The sequence below is a fragment of the Arvicanthis niloticus genome, chromosome 6, assembly GCF_011762505.2.
Source record: "Arvicanthis niloticus isolate mArvNil1 chromosome 6, mArvNil1.pat.X, whole genome shotgun sequence".
Classification (NCBI taxonomy): domain Eukaryota; kingdom Metazoa; phylum Chordata; class Mammalia; order Rodentia; family Muridae; genus Arvicanthis; species Arvicanthis niloticus.
In genome coordinates this window covers 104,025,348-104,041,246 of record NC_047663.1, presented here as the reverse complement: position 1 = coordinate 104,041,246, position 15,899 = coordinate 104,025,348, and the positions used below count along the sequence as shown (strand labels likewise).

General features: G+C 37.4%; 1 protein-coding gene across 1 annotated transcript in view; it reads right to left on the bottom strand.

Annotated features, from left to right (window-relative positions):
* Nxph2 (neurexophilin 2) overlaps window positions 1-15,599 on the bottom strand; it is a 121,648-nt gene extending 106,049 nt beyond the window's left edge. The window contains exon 1 of the mRNA XM_034507494.2: window positions 15,237-15,599. Within this exon, the coding sequence (XP_034363385.1) occupies window positions 15,237-15,287 (51 nt within the window). The 5' untranslated portion in view covers window positions 15,288-15,599. The remainder of the gene's footprint in view (window positions 1-15,236) is intronic.
* Window positions 15,600-15,899: the final 300 nt, after the last annotated feature.

The window sequence follows — 15,899 nt, the reverse complement described above, 5'->3', positions numbered from 1 at the left end:
TATTCTCCACAATAAGTAGCTAATTTAATACTTAGTATACCAATTAGAACTAGGTTTGACTGCAATATTGAAATAATATTAGTATAAAAATAGAACATTTTGAGGCAGATGGTGTTGGCACAGGCCTTTAATTCCAACACTTGAGAGGCAGAGACAGGCAGAGGCAGCAGATTCCCCAGAGCTCCCAAGGACTAAACCACCAACCAAAGAGTACACATGGAGGACCCATGGCTCCAGCCATGTAGTTGTTAGGCATCAATGGGAGGAGAGGCCCTTGGTCCTGTGAAGGCTCGATGGCCCAGTGAAGGGAAATGTCAGGATGGGGAGGTAAAAAGAGGAACACCCTCATAGAAGCAGGGTGATGGAGGATGGGATAGGGAAGTTCCAGGGGGCAAACCAAGAAAGTGTATAGGAGGAGATAAGGTGGGAAGAGTAAGGAGAGGAAGAGGAGGAGTATAGAGAGGAGAAGGAAGAGGAGGAGCTAAGGGAGAGATGGAGAACGAGAGAGGGGGACATGGAGGCTGATGTTCGCTTGTCAGTAGCAATCAAAGGTAGTTGGTATATCTAGGTTGGGTATTGGGTTACACCTCTAATTGTAAGGGCATCTTGTTATTGATCATTACTAAATATATAAGCCTTTGGATAATTCAAGCATTAGAGTCTCATTTTCTTACTGGGCCCACGTGGTTGGCGGGATGGTCTGGGCAATGCCCAGCCTTGTGGAGACAGCATGGAAGATTGGCAGAGCCATCTCCCACTCTGGCATCTCGTGAGTGGCAGGGCTGGTGTTTCTGGCTGGCCATCTCTAGCTGTGGCTCGGCAGAGCCATCTCCCACTCTGACATCTCGTGATTGGCAGGGCTGGTGTTTCTGGCTGGCCATCTCTAGCTGTGGCTCGCACATGGCCTCTGGCCACACAACATGGCAGCTGAGCTCAGTAGAGCTGCTGCAGCTTAAATAATCGGTTTGACCTTGACCGGTGGAAAATTTTTAAATATTTACTTCAACAAAAGGGTATAACATTTGAAATGTAAATAAAAAAAATCCAATAAAAAGAAGAAAAAAAGAAAAAATTTATTCTAGAGAGATAGTGTATTTCTTGCTTTTCTCTGATGTCTGGAATTTGAGTCTAGCCTTCACCTTGGCCACATGAACAGCTGTTTAACCTTAGGATGAAACAATGAGTCTGGGATTAAGACATGGCATAAAGACTCATTTGAAAAACAATCTTGGGGCTGGAGAGATGGTTCAGAGGTTAGGTGCACTGGCTGCTCTTATAGAGGTCCTGAGTTCAATTCTCAGCAACCACAAGGTGGCTCATAACCATCTTAATGGGATCCAATGCCCTCTTTTGTTGAGCCTGAAGACAGTGACAGTGTGCTCATATAAATAAAATAAATAATTCAAAAAAAAAAGAAGAAGAATCACACTCTAGCCTTGAATTTGTATGGGACTAAGATAAGTTGGGTTTTTTGTTTGTTTTGTGATTTGTTTTGTTTTGTTTGGTTGGTTGGTTAGTTGGTTGGTTTTGGGATTTTTGTTTGTTTTGTTTTTTGTTTTTATTTGCCAAGGCTTAACAAACTGTATGGGCTTCTTTTGTTCTGTTTGATATTTACAGATTGGTTAGGGTAGAATGCAAGGTGTGCAGGCAAAAAGAAAGTTATTATTTTATTCCCTCATTACTACTGTCCTTTTTGTGTGCAGTCTTCATTGGATTTGCTAGCTGTAGCCTCAGTGCCACTTCTCTCTTCTCTTTCACTTTTTTGTAGTTTACTGCAGGTCATGGGAGTCTCCTAGCATATTGACTAGCATCTTTTATCCCTATTCTTTGTGGACTAATTCTTTGTAGTAATTACATATTTGTAAGAATTATTTCTTGTTCTTCATCTACACATATCTTGTGACTCTCTGAGAACAATATTTGAGATTTTATAGAGAATGACTAGTTCTTTGTATTATTAGTTTCCTCCTAGGTTAGTTATTCTGACTTCTTGTCCTGTCCTTTCCCTTTATTTCAGAGTTAATTTTTTCCTGAAATCTTATGTTTTTGGTGATATCTGTTGTAGACGTCCCTTTCTGAGCAGGAGGCCATGCTGACTTGCATGAGAGGCTGGAATCTTCTCTAAAGGTATTTGTAACAGTTCTTTTTAGTGGAAATAAAAATTCCAAGTTTTCTAACAGGACTACACATTACTGAGTATCTTGGACTTGTAGTACTGTTGTTCATCACAGATTCCTATCCTTCTCAGACAAAGATACAACCTAGCCTAATAGTGCCTGCTCAACCTAGATGTGAATATAATTAAAATAAAGAGATATCCTTTATTCATTACTTAGTTAACTTCTAGCTGATATATCTAGAGCTTGTATTCTGCCTTAAACATGTCCCATTCCAGTTTATTTCCTTATGAGCCATCCATATTCAATGAATTTCTTCTGTGTAGCATTATTTAGGATTATTTTTTTATTGCTTCCCAAAAAAGAATTTGGCTAGGACATGTGGAAAGGAGAATTGACATTTGTCAAGTTAGTGCTATGCCAGTTACATTAAGTTTTCACATATAAGTATTATAACCCTTTGAAATAGTTATATATTAACTTTTGTTAGTAGAAAGAGTCAGATTCATTAGCTTGACCAACAGGAAAATCAGCCAATATGACACAAAAATATGTTATTTCCTCCAATTTGAAATATTCATAGAGCATTGAGTATATAGGCCTAGCTAAGGATACCTGTGCCATGAGTCCTGGCTGAAATATTTTAAGTCTAGGCAAATCAGGTAAAGCAATTTAGACTGACAAAGTAAATAAACAAATAAATAAACATCACAGTCTTAATTAGTAGAATGTCATAGTAGGTCAAAAGAATATTTAACAAAGATGATTTTGTGCTAGCCAAATATTTATGTTGTGGTAAGGTACACCTTAGAAGTAACAGCAGTGATAAAATGGGATAAGGTTGAGAAAAAAAGATTGAGATGGAAATTGAAAAGAAATTTCAGAATATTCTGTGTCTAAATGGATATTAAAGGGAGTAAGGAGAGAGGAGTCTAAATTAACTACAAATTGTACAGTTACTATAAGGAAAGATAAATGTATTCACTTTGCTTCCCTCTTTGGAATGAATATTATTAACTTTCAGTTTTGGAAATTTCAAGATTATCTCAGGGATGGACCATTCCTGTGGAGATTATTATACCAATTAAAGAGAGAAGACCCACTCACAGTGGGTGGCATCATTCCTGATTAGGATCATTAGCTGCATTAAATGGAGAACGGGACCCAAATAGTACTGAATATTCATCACACCAAATAACTTACGCTTCTGTTCCTATTACTATGCTTTCTGTGCCTACTGCTACATCTTTCACAGTGTGATGGACTATTTCCTTCTGGAACTGAGATTCCAAATAAACCCATTCTTCTTTATGTTACCTCTGAAAACTTATCTTTTTTTGACATAGCAGACATGAAAAGAAACAGAAATTTGTACTGACAAGTGGGACTGATGTGTTGATAGAGCTAGCCACGTGGCTCTTTGGCCTTTGACGCTAATAGAAAGAAGATGAAAGAGTTTAGTGTGTTGAGTAAGAAAAGTCACCTAAATGCTGTAAGAAGAACTTGTGAAGCCATTCTTGTAGGAGAATAAAAAACAATAATTACAAGAGAACATGGACCATGGAGTCCTGCTCCTGCGGTTTTAGAAGTTACTCTGTTTGGGACTAAAAGAAAGCCATTTGTATGATATTTTGGCCAAGAAGCTGAATTTGTTCAGCCCACGTTCTGAGAAAAAAAATTGTGAGAGAAGTTAAACTTAAAAAGGATGGATTAATTTGCTTGGCAAAGATATGTGTGAGCAATGTGAAGGCAGACAAGTAAGCAACTGTCACTGTTATGGATTGGTGACATTAAAGAACAAGCTATGCCTTGAGTAGAAACCCTACTCACCTAAGGCTCCAACTTGTAAAGACATAGATTCATAAGGAGAAAGACTGAATTGAGAATGTGTCTGGGGTGGAGGTTCACTGATCTTCTAAATCAACTACATAGAAAAGTATTCTCTCAGTAAAGAAGATATAATATAAAAGGGCTAGGTTGCATCATGAACTGGCAACAGAGCTTAGCAGCGTTCTCTACATTATCCTAGTTTTGAAGGTATGTGGGATGTGTCATGAAGGAATCATAGATAGCAGCTGACAACAGCCAACTTGTGGACAGGTCAGAGTTTTTGTGACCTTAGGAGGCCATTACATGATGCTGTGTATGGTGATTTGAAAAAAAAAAAAAAAAAAAGGTGTCCCCTATAGGCACTTATTTGTATGCTTATTCATCAGGGAGTAGAGCTGTTTAAATGGATTATAAGGATTAGGGAGAATGGAATTGCTGGATTAAGTTTGGCCATGTTCACTAAAGTGTGTCACTGGGTTGATCCTTGAGGTTTCAAAAGCCCAGACTCTCTCTTGACCTTCAGACCAGGATGTAGCTCTCAAGCTACTGCTCCAGTGTCATGCTCCTAGTCATGATAATGGACTATGTCTCTGAAATAGTAAGCATGCCCCCAGCTAAATACTTTCTTTTATAAGAGTCGCCTTCGTCATGGTGTTTCTTCACAGCATATAGGGCAGTTAATAACACACTGGGTATGTGAAGTTTAAGTTTTAATAGAGACTCTGAGATATTAGATGCAAGGAAAATAGTAAACATTGAACACGTAGTTAACCCAAGAGAGACTACAATGTGTGCTGCAGGTGCCTGGGGGGGGGGAGGGGGGCTACCCAAGCCTTTTGAGTTTCATCATAAACCATGGATATTGAACATAAAACTACAGGATTTATTGTTTTCTCTGCTGGACTTTGGTTCTTCTTTGTTTGTTCATAATGTACTGTGACCTGCCTACTTTCAAATAAAAATGTGTGCTTTGTACAGTATATATTGGAATTACATAGAGAAATATGTAACTTGGTTTTTGTTTCATAGTAGCTAATAGTTAAGAAACTCTGTACTTGTAAAGTATTATAATTGTTAAAGACTAAGGGACTTTTAAGGCTGTGACTGAATGCATTTTTGATTATAACATTGTTGTGAGAATATGGAGTTAAAGAGTGGAAGACAATGGCTTAAAAGAGTTTTATGCTTCTCTGGTCTAGAGAATTTGTGTCAAGTTAGCGAGAGAGGATACGGATACATAGAGAAACCTGTTTGAAAACAATAACAACAGCAACAGAAAGGGATGTGTTTCCAACTCTGCTACAAACCCATTGGTCTACAGTGGTGACCTCCCTACATGGTACTCTGGTGCAGTAGTGGTACAAACATTTTGGGAAAACACTAACACAGTATGACTGGATTTAAGGTTCATTTCATGAGACAGAAACCATATCCAACACTGCTCTGTTGCCAAGAATCTGAAATAGAATAACCTGAAACAGGGAACACCAAATATTACTGTTCTGTGAAAGGAACATAGTAACAAAATAACTCCTAATGATATTCTGCTATATCCATATGTGAGACAGTAAACAAAGCCAGGAAGCTTGGTAAGGTCTGAGTCACTGGAAACTCGAGGTACATACTTGAGACGGTAGGAAACTCCCTGCTCCCTTCCAGATTCTTGGCCTGGAACATTTGCCACATTTCCCACACAAGGAAGCGTGACCCATGGTCACCTAGGCCCAGGACAGAGTTCTCTATGCTAATGAGGTACCTAGAGGTCCTGAGGGTTTAGCCAGTAAGCTTCACTTCCCAGACATTCCTTCCTGCAAAAGGTATTTAATCTCTGGTCCACCCTGAGAAGTGGGTACACATTAATTTTCCATGATGAACAGTCAACATATAAGGACTATCTCTTTCATCAAGAACTGCCGTGGGCAGCACAGAAAAGGCCTTTGCCTACAAAACTGCTCCCTAAATCTATAGGAAGCCTATCTGCACCCCCAGACAACCCCTGCCAAGCTAAGGACAATCACTCATGAGCTAAGCCAGATTCTCATTCCCCCCCAGCCCTAGGATAGTTGCCCTCAGCTAGTGGGCCCCCAACTCTGCTCTCAACTCCTCTGGATTCAACAGCACCTAAATGTCCAGGAGTTTGAGAGCCCCTGGTCCCAGCCTCATTGCAGGTCCATGCACCCCCAACATTTCATTCTCAACTTCTCTGTGTGATTTTCTAGTAGTAGCTAGATGCCTTAGAGTCGGGGAATACCAGTTTTGGCCTTCCCACATCTCAGACTGCATTTTTCCACCCCAGAGCAGTGTCTTGGAGCTTCCCTAAGTTCATCAAAGAAGTTTGCTCCTGCAGTAGATGGGAACTAAATCAGAGACCTACAACTAGACAATGTGCTGAGCTCAATCCTAAACGGGATGCTTTATCAAATGCCTTAGGGCTCAGATAACTATTCAGAGGAAGAAGTGAAAATGTATTGTAAGAGTCAGAGTCAGAAGGGGTGGATAACACCAAGGAAAGACTGTTAGGAGCCAACTTCTAGCAGAAAGCAGTTATCAGCTTTGCAGCCATCTTGAGCCATATACCCTGACATGAGACTTGTTTTACAATAGCCTACAACAGCTGAGCACACTCTGATAACATCTTGCTTTAGATAGCCAGGATTTTCCCCTGGGTGTGTGAGAGTAAAGGTGTGTGACTTAAAAGGTGTGACTTAGAGATCAGATTTAGAGACAAGACCTAAGGGCATGATTAAAGGCGTGACCAAAAGGCATGGCTTAGAAGTGAGACATATAAGTCGAGAGGCAGACAGGAGGATTCTGAACAATTTGGAGTAACAGAGATTCAGACACTAGGAGTAGAAGTAGACATTAGACACTCGAAGAGAACAGGGGAGGACAACTAGGAACTAGGGACTAGGAACTCAAGACTTGGGACTTGGACTAGAAAGAGAGACTGAAGAATAAACAGGATTGAATCACACTCTGTCTGGTCTCCATTATTCGAGTCCGTCCTCACTCTCTCTCTTGCTGAACCCTGACCAGCAGACCGAACCTGCAGCTTGGGCCGGGAAACAGTGGCCGCCAAGCAAGAGTGGAGAGGGCCGCAACATTTTTGGCCGCCCAAAGTGGGGCAGCTCGGGCCTCAACATTTTTGGCCGCCCAAACGTGGGCTAGTGCGGTTCCCAACAAAAGACAGTCTTTCAGACACTATGGGACTAATACATGTGTGAATTCACAGAGTATGGCAGCATATATATGTCTTACACAGGTCCAAAGCAGAGCTACAACACTGAAAAGGGGAAATATACACAAACTCCCATACCTAACTAAGAAGCAATCTCCAATTAACAACCACTCATTGATTAAAAACAGGTTTCTCCTAAGTAGTATTTCACTGGACATACAAACCATAAAGTTAAGAGCAGGCCCCATGCCCAGCAGTAGATAATCAACAGAAAATGAACTAAAAGTTACTTTTGCAGATTTTTAATTTGGTCTCATAATTGTCTTTTTGGGCACTTTTGAAAACCTTATGTTTTGCTTATATATTATGGTTTCAGATTTCAAGCTTTTATAGATTTGTTTATATGTGTGTATGTATGTGTGTATTTATATGTATATGTATTTTGTGCCCCTTCTTCTTTGTCCTTCTTTATTTTACTTTATACTTCTTAGTTGGTTTTATTTACCTGTTTGTTATCTTGAGAGAGAGAAAAAATTGGGGCTTGAAAAAGTAGGTAGGTAGAAAGGATCTGAGAGGAAATAGAATAAGGAAGAAAGAACCATGAACAGAATATACTGTATTAAAAATCGTTTTATTTTCAAGAAAAAATTTTAAAAGAATTATATTTTATTTCAGTATCAAGTTGACAAGCATATATAGTATTGTGGTGGTTAATGTTAGTAATCAGCTTAACAGAGTCTAGAATTACCAGGGACATCATACTTTAGGGATTCCTATGGGAAATCAGCATTCCTATACTACTTAACATGAAAAGATACAAGCAGGACATGATGTAAATGATAAAAGAGGATTGAACAGTATCATGTATTTGTGACTCTTTTCTTCCTGAGTCTGAATGCAATACAGTCAGCTAGCCTTCTTCTTATAATACCATGCCATCCCTGCCTGCTATCCTGTCTTCCCTATGAGCATGGACTATTTATCTCTGAAAATAATAAGCCAAAATAAACATTTTTTTCCCTTAAGTTGCTTTTGTCATGGCACTCTGTCACAACAGGAAAGGTACACTTTCCCAAAAGCACTCTCCAAACACTAAAGTGACAATCCAATAATGCAAACTTATAGGTGCTAAAGAGAGGGTAGGATGCCAAAGATTCAGAAATTTTAAGATGCTTTAGAAGTCAAAGAAGAATGAATCAAGATAGATGTGATTGTATTTACCTATCCCAGTATCCTGTAGGAGAATTCCAAGACAATGCTAGGTTGGGGTACACAGTAAGACATTATTAAAAGATATTAGTAAAAGAAAAAAATCAACAAATATAGAATGAATAATAATTATAGAAAAGCTAGATTAGCAGAACAACCTATAACTAAACAATTGTGAAAGAGAGCAACAGGATGAAAACTGGTGACCTCTCTGTAGCACAACCCTGCATGAAGTAGGACCATCTGTCATCCAAGTACAAGACTGCCCTGAACAGAAAGTGATTCTGAGTACTCATTTCTTACTCAGAACTTCATTCAGCCCCGGCCAATTCGAAAGTTTTATGGAATTTGCTCTAGAAGCCTTCTATTTAGAGTGTAGATCTAGGGAAAAAATAAAGGTAATTCCTTAGTCATCACTGTCTCAAAGCATTTAAAAATAAATGAGAAAATATGTATACAAATTCACAATTATGGGATATAACTTTGAAAGTCAAAGTATCAGTACACATAGTTTTGTGCTAAATAAACCTCAAAAAAATAATAAAGCACTCGATATTCCTTTAAAATCAATAGAAAAAATCAATCACAATTGAAAATAAAACTGAATAGGTAGCCATAGAAGAAACATAAAGCTTATAAAAGATCTATTCTCTCCAAGCAAATGGCTCAGTGAATTACAGTGACAAATGTCTAAGAGGAAAATAATAATCAACTGTTTTACCTTCTCCCCGAGCAATGAATGGAGGGTAGGCAAACACTTTCTCTTTAACTACATACAGCCCTAGAACAATCTTGGAGCAGACTCTAGAGTATTTCACTATTGCTATACTTTACACACAAATACAGAGTCCTAACTCTTCAGGGAAATACTAATATACACAAATAACAGCCTATGAAAATATAGGCAACTTCATCTTTTGCAAAAAAAGTAATGTTAGGAAGTGTATTATGAATTTTTTAAAAATATAAAACTTTACATTTAAAAACTATGTAGTAATATAAAATGTTTAACAAGCACCTCAAATTTGTGTCTATTCATAGCATAAATTCATTTTAATATGAACTATAAAAATATATGCTTACCTTGATAGATTCTCAGAAACTATTAAATTTGGAAACCCAAGATCAATGCCTACTTTCACTTTCATTCAACAACATTTTAAAGGCCTGCCTATTGTAGTAAGCAAATTAAATAAAACATAATGTTCAATAGAAAGAGCCAAATAAAAAATATTATTTGCAAATGATGTGACCTTTTGGAAAAGAAAATCTAGTAATGTCAAATACAAATTATTAAAAGTAATGTAAATCAAAATGGCAATATATATAAACTTAAATATATAAAATTTAAAATATTACTATATAATATATAATATATTTTATTACATAACATATAAAATATAATAGGTAAAATATAACACACAATAAAATTATTAATAATAAAATTCATATTCCAGTGTAAGTTTTAAAATATCAAGTATAAGATATTATTTATAACCCCCAAGTGTGTAAAATATCCAAGAACAATAAAGCAAAATTCTGCTACTGTAATATTAAAAAGAAATTGTCAAGTTTAAAGACTATAAAAAGTCAACTTAAAATAGAATATTAAAAAAGACCACACATAAAATAAAACCATCTCATCATTCCTGATGCATGGTACCCAGCATATTGAGGAGCTGGTAAAATGCTCAGAAGGTGACTGTACTTGCTGCCAAGCTTAACAACCTCCATTTTATTAGCAAGATGAACGTGATGGGAGAAGTGCCTCTTACCAGCTATTCTCTGACTATGTGTGTACTGTGTAATGTGTTACCCAACACACACATACAAATAATTATAATAATATTTTTAAATGACAATAAGATGTGATAGAATAGTAGATTTTTTTAAAAAATCAACATATGATTACATTGTAAATAGTATTAGATACTGTTAAAATCATTTAGAAAGAAAATTGTATTTAAGAAAATTGAAGCTACTCACTTTCAGCATTAGGCCAGCATCTTCACTTTTAGGAATAAGTAGTGTGAAAAATGTTTTCCAGCCATGAAAAATCTAAGTATTAACTAAAGATAGTTTAAAGATATTTTGATATCGATGCTGTGAATACTATGAATTCTTACAACAGAGTTCTATATAATATAAGAAAAATCCAAATATATACTGGCATGCTCAAAAACTTTGTTATACTTTATATCATGATAAAAGCATGCATACACATAGTATCTGGAAAAATATCATTATAACACTAAGAATTATTTAAAGCAGAAACAAGATTAGTGGTTATTGTAAGTTTACTGAATATTGAAAACTAAAAAAAAGAAAGAAAGAAAGAAAGAAAGAAAGATAGAAAGAAAAAAGGAAAAAAAAACCCATTAGCTGAAGTCCCTAGAAGTAGATGCCACTGAGACAAGCACTTGAATGCAACTGATTTATCCAGAAAGCACTTCTCTGAAAGTCTGTGAAAATGGGAGGAAGACACTGAAGTTTGGACACAGACAAAGACCCACAGATGGCAGCTCTGGGCTGCTGAATTAGCACCTAAGAGCTCTGAAATCTAGGTACTCTGAAATCCTCTGCTGCTCCTAACTGGAAATACATTACTCAACCAAAAAACAAGCATCAAATGTGTTGTATATGAACTGAGAGCCATTAGGAAATAGACTTGGTAAAGTTAAACTCAAAATAGAACTCTAGATTCACTAACATTTTATTTTGTTTAAACAGGAACTGTTTGTTTTGTTTAACTTCTTTGACATTATGGCAAGACTTGTTTAATCTATTACCAGACAAAGAAGTTAGGAATTCCTTAGTGTAGTTTCTGGGCAGAACAGGGACTTGCTGAGAAATTTCCTTCAATATCATTTCCCCAAGTTTCGATTATAAACTTTATAATCTTTATAAAGATGGCACTCAGAATGGACCCCACAATTGGCTGCAAATGGATGCTGCCGTGAACCCAGAGTTGAAATTGGTGAGCAAGTTCTTTATGGCAATTTGTGTCTCTGAAATATTTGGTGCTTTTGTTTCTTCACCACTAAAGTAGGCACAGCAACCAGCACTCCACTTATTTGTTAGGGTACTGTGAAGATGGCCCTGAAGTAAAGTGCAGGAAGATGTTCTTCAAACTACATAGTCCTAACTGTATACCATTACATGTTAGCGCACCTATCAAAATGGCGGTTTAAAAAAGAGAGATGCTTGGCTTTAGACATGTAAGTGAGAATTAACAGCGAATCTAAGTTAAAATGAATAGCAAATGGGCTTGAATGCTGATCAGTGCAGGGAGAAACTAAGGCCCAAACTGCTGAGTCACCATCTCAAGAGCAACATGACTTCGAATTCTGCTTCCCTTTCAATTTCAACAGCCATTCTTTTTAAAATGCTCCAAACCAACTCCTGGTTTGAATTACCTAAATGCAAAATTGTATTAATACATGTTACTGTCACTACCAAATGTTAAATGGTTCTTTCACTCCCCATTCACTTATTGTCCCTGTTAACTGTACAAAATATGCAGGTTCATACTTATCAGTCACTTTCATCATTAAACAGGAAAGAAAATGAGAAAAATTCTGGAACAGACACCACACACATGAAAAGCAGAAGAAATTACACATTTTGTCCTACATTATTTCTTATATCGTTTTCTTCCCTCAGATTAAGTTCCTTTTCCATAAGCAGAGATAGGAATCATTGGCACCAAATTATTCTCAAATATACTTCTCTGTATGTCTCATTTACAATATGGTTAAACCCTAGGAAAACATTTCATTTATATCAATGTTTATGTCAAAGTAGTGTAAATTGTACAGCAAAAAAACTAAAGATGTGATTTATAAGATGAAATGTGATGATCACTACCAAAATGTGTTCTTAAGAGTAAAATCAGAAACAGCTTTTTGTTTCCTTTATCACAATAATGTTATTTTCACAGATGTGTGTCTGAGGCTATTCAGTGTGCAAGCCTCACATCTGGGACCATGATTTAATTCTATTTCCGCAATGCTTGTAATAGTCTTGGAATAAAATCTGGGTCAAAATAGACAGTAATATTTATTAAATATTTAATTGATTTGTAAGGAGAATCCAAGTCTTTTGACACAGTGTTCATTGTTCTTTGAAGAACAGGAAGAAATACAAATTCTTGAAGTATCTTATATCTCCCAGTCTTAATTGGTAGAATAAAATGTGATGACATGTTGGAAGATCTGAATGTAAAAGAACATATGTAAATCTGATGCTGGGTCATCACTGTAGTTTGACTTTACAAAATTCTCCATTCTTTTAACACTGGTCTATGTGTTTAAAAAAGAAAAAAAATGACAAGAATGGCCATCTGAAAGACTAACTTCAACTTCTTAAATTAACTGGTTAGGAGAAAGCATTTTTCCCTAGAGTATTTACGGTAGAGTAAGACAACATTCATTTTAGATTGTATTTTTTTAAATAAATAATTTCATACCGATGCTCATCATGTAACTTAGTGAACCAGATAGCGTGAGACATATTAATACGTTTCTGGATTCATATTAAAATGTTCAAAAATTAAAATGACATAAAATAGAAGTTCTCTATCAATAATATGTTAGATTTTTTCTGTAATATGAAAATCTACCCTGTAAGTTATTATAGAATACTTTGTTCTTTGACAAGATTTTAAGATTTAAAAAATAGAGTTGCCATTTTTGGTCATATTATCACTGGTAGTATCAGCAGTAACAAAATATTTAAAGAGAAAGTTAGTAAATTAAAACATTGCCTAGACTCTCTGGTTTGACACAGTTGAAAATACTTATTCAAAATTTATGTTATAAAATCATACACCTGTACAATATGCTACCTAGAAAACATTATCTTGTACATTAAAATAATTTTAAAATACCACATTTTAAATTGTAACTATGTACAAATCAAAACTATAAAATATATCTTATAATTAGTTAATTTAGTCAACAGATCAATCCAGAAATTAGTTTGTTGAATAATACATCATGCTCAGAATCATTCAGAATAATTTTAAAGCAGTTTTTAAAATAACCATGTTCAAAAGTCAAGATATTAAATACCAGCTTCTAACTAGCAAAAATGCTTATGGCTAAGATAGAAATGGAATTCTTTACAGAAACTCTGACTCAGCCTTGGGTTTCATTCTAGGGTGTACAGCTATAATTCTTTTTTCAAATCTTACCCAGCAATGCTTCAGGTACAGGTGTTTACAGAATATATAAACAGTTAAAGACAACTCTGTGTCTTTCAGAATCAAAGATCTGTGGCATGTTTATATTCATCTTTCACTGCTACCAATAAATAACTAGGTTATCCATGGTGCATTAATTAGCTAGTTAATACATAAGTGTTGGACAATGCATTTTCAATGTATGCTGACACATCGTATTGTACATGACAAGCCCTGTATTTTTTAATTCATGGAATTGCAAGAATTACACATTTTAAAGGTACAGTGTAACTGGACCACATATCAGAAAGAAAGAGAGAGAGGGAGAATTCAGGGAACACAGAAAACAAAGATTAGGAAAGATTTTCTTTTCTGTTTGAAAAATCTATTAGACAACATACTAAATTCCCCCAAAGAAGTCAGTTTTATATGTGAAAAGTACTTAAATATGAATCAGGTAGCACAATCTCAGAACAGGTCAGAGAGACACAACTTTTACTGGGGTACAAGTGCCCGTTTTTTAAGGTGGCACGCTAATGATATTCATAAGGAAAGTTGGTCTGAAAATTCAGGTTCACTCTAAATCTCAGGCTTGATAGGATTATATTCTTCTGCACAGTCATCTGAACAAAAGATGACTATTGATCCCAGACTGGAAAGTGCTGTTTTGATGTTCACTGATCAGGTCTGTATGAAGAAAATTGTGATTGATAAGAAGACAGTGATGAATTATCACTTCTCGATAATACAAAAAGAGGAGGTACCTAAGGCGTGCCTAAGGTGTAATAACATGTAAAAAAAAGACTGAGTATGTCTAGACCATGAAAACTGTGCGAAGGTGTAAGAACATACACACATTTTTCATAGGCTGCCTCAACATTTATCAACTCAGCTTATTTTATCTTTAAATTTTTTCATAAAATAAGTGGAAAATTCTAGTTATTTGGGAAATACTACAGTTGGAGCCATTTAAACTCATTTCTACAATTGTAGTCAAGTTACTTTTTAAAGGTTTTATTTTAGGTCCACCTTAAATCTAATTAACTAGGAAAACATACTCCTTCTGGAAACCTACAAAGTCCTGAAGGCAGCCTGAGTATCCTTAGAGCACTCTGAACTATCTTTTAACATCCTACATTTTGTTCTGCAGCCTCAGTAGTTCAGGCCATAAAATCTGGGACCTTGGATTCGGCTAACTGCAGGAAGCTGGCCATCAAAGTTGTCTTATGTCTCTAGCTGGTTGAAATCCCATTTCAGTTCCCACCTCCAGACGGAACACAGTGAAAGCCAAGCTATCTCCAAAAAAATAAAAAATAAAATCGGTCTTTACCTAAAATTTACCCCAGCTTTGGAAAACGGAGTCACCAAGCCTCTTTGGGCTGCAGGAAGGTCTTTCACACATACACCCGCCGCCCCCCTTCCTACGTCCTCCCCCCAAGACCAAGTCTATTAGCTCTGGCCCCGCACCTGCAGCCTAGCAGGACACTTATTTACTAAATGCGTCCGTCCTATATTACCGCAACAGTACACCCCAACCCTCACTAAGCCCTACCTTCCACTCCTCTGGGCTCCCCTGTCAAAATGCCTTTCTTCCCCATTAACAGTAAGGCAATCTGAACTCCGATCACAGTCTAAGATCACTCTGGCAGCAGCTTGGCTCCCAAGTCCCTTACAGATTTCCCGCCGAAAGCTATCCCAGCACTGCAGAGCGGGCACTCACCAGCTGCAGCAAGACGGGGACTACAAGGAGAGGCAGCGGCCGCAAGCTCATCGTGCCAGCTGGCTCAATCTCAGGAGCTCAGCTCCCTCACCAGCCTCTCGCGCATCTCCACTTCGGGCTGAAGGCTAAGGACGCTGGGGACCCAGCAAGCAGTGGGCAGAGAGCCTAGAAGGAGGGGCAGGCAGGAGGTGTGGTCCGCGTGCCCTGGGCCTCTTTCAAGTGACAGGAAAGCCGCAGAGCTTCAGTACACTCTTTCAGGCTGCGCCTTGCCTCTGTTGTGAGAAGCTTAGGGCCTGAGGATTTGAGGGTTGGGGAACCACTAACGCGTCTGCCCGGGCAGCTAGAGGCTCTAGTTCCGGAGCTGGGCGTAGAGTTCGGCACAGAAGGAGCGCCCCGCCCAGCTGTGCCCAGTGCAGGGCACAGAGACTCTGGTGCTTGGTTAGGGAGGCAGAGGATTCTCTCTGGATGGATGCAAGAAGAATGTCCAGTAATGGCTCTCAGAAAATTTGTAAGGAAAGTTCTCAGAGTTCTGGGGAGTGGGGGGCAGAGCGGAGGCACAGGGAGGGGAGAAGGGGATCTAATGAAAGGGAAGTGGCCTGAGCCACACAGTCTCATGGGGAACCCTTACTTAGCTTCCCTGGAGACTGAGAAGTTCCTGTTGCT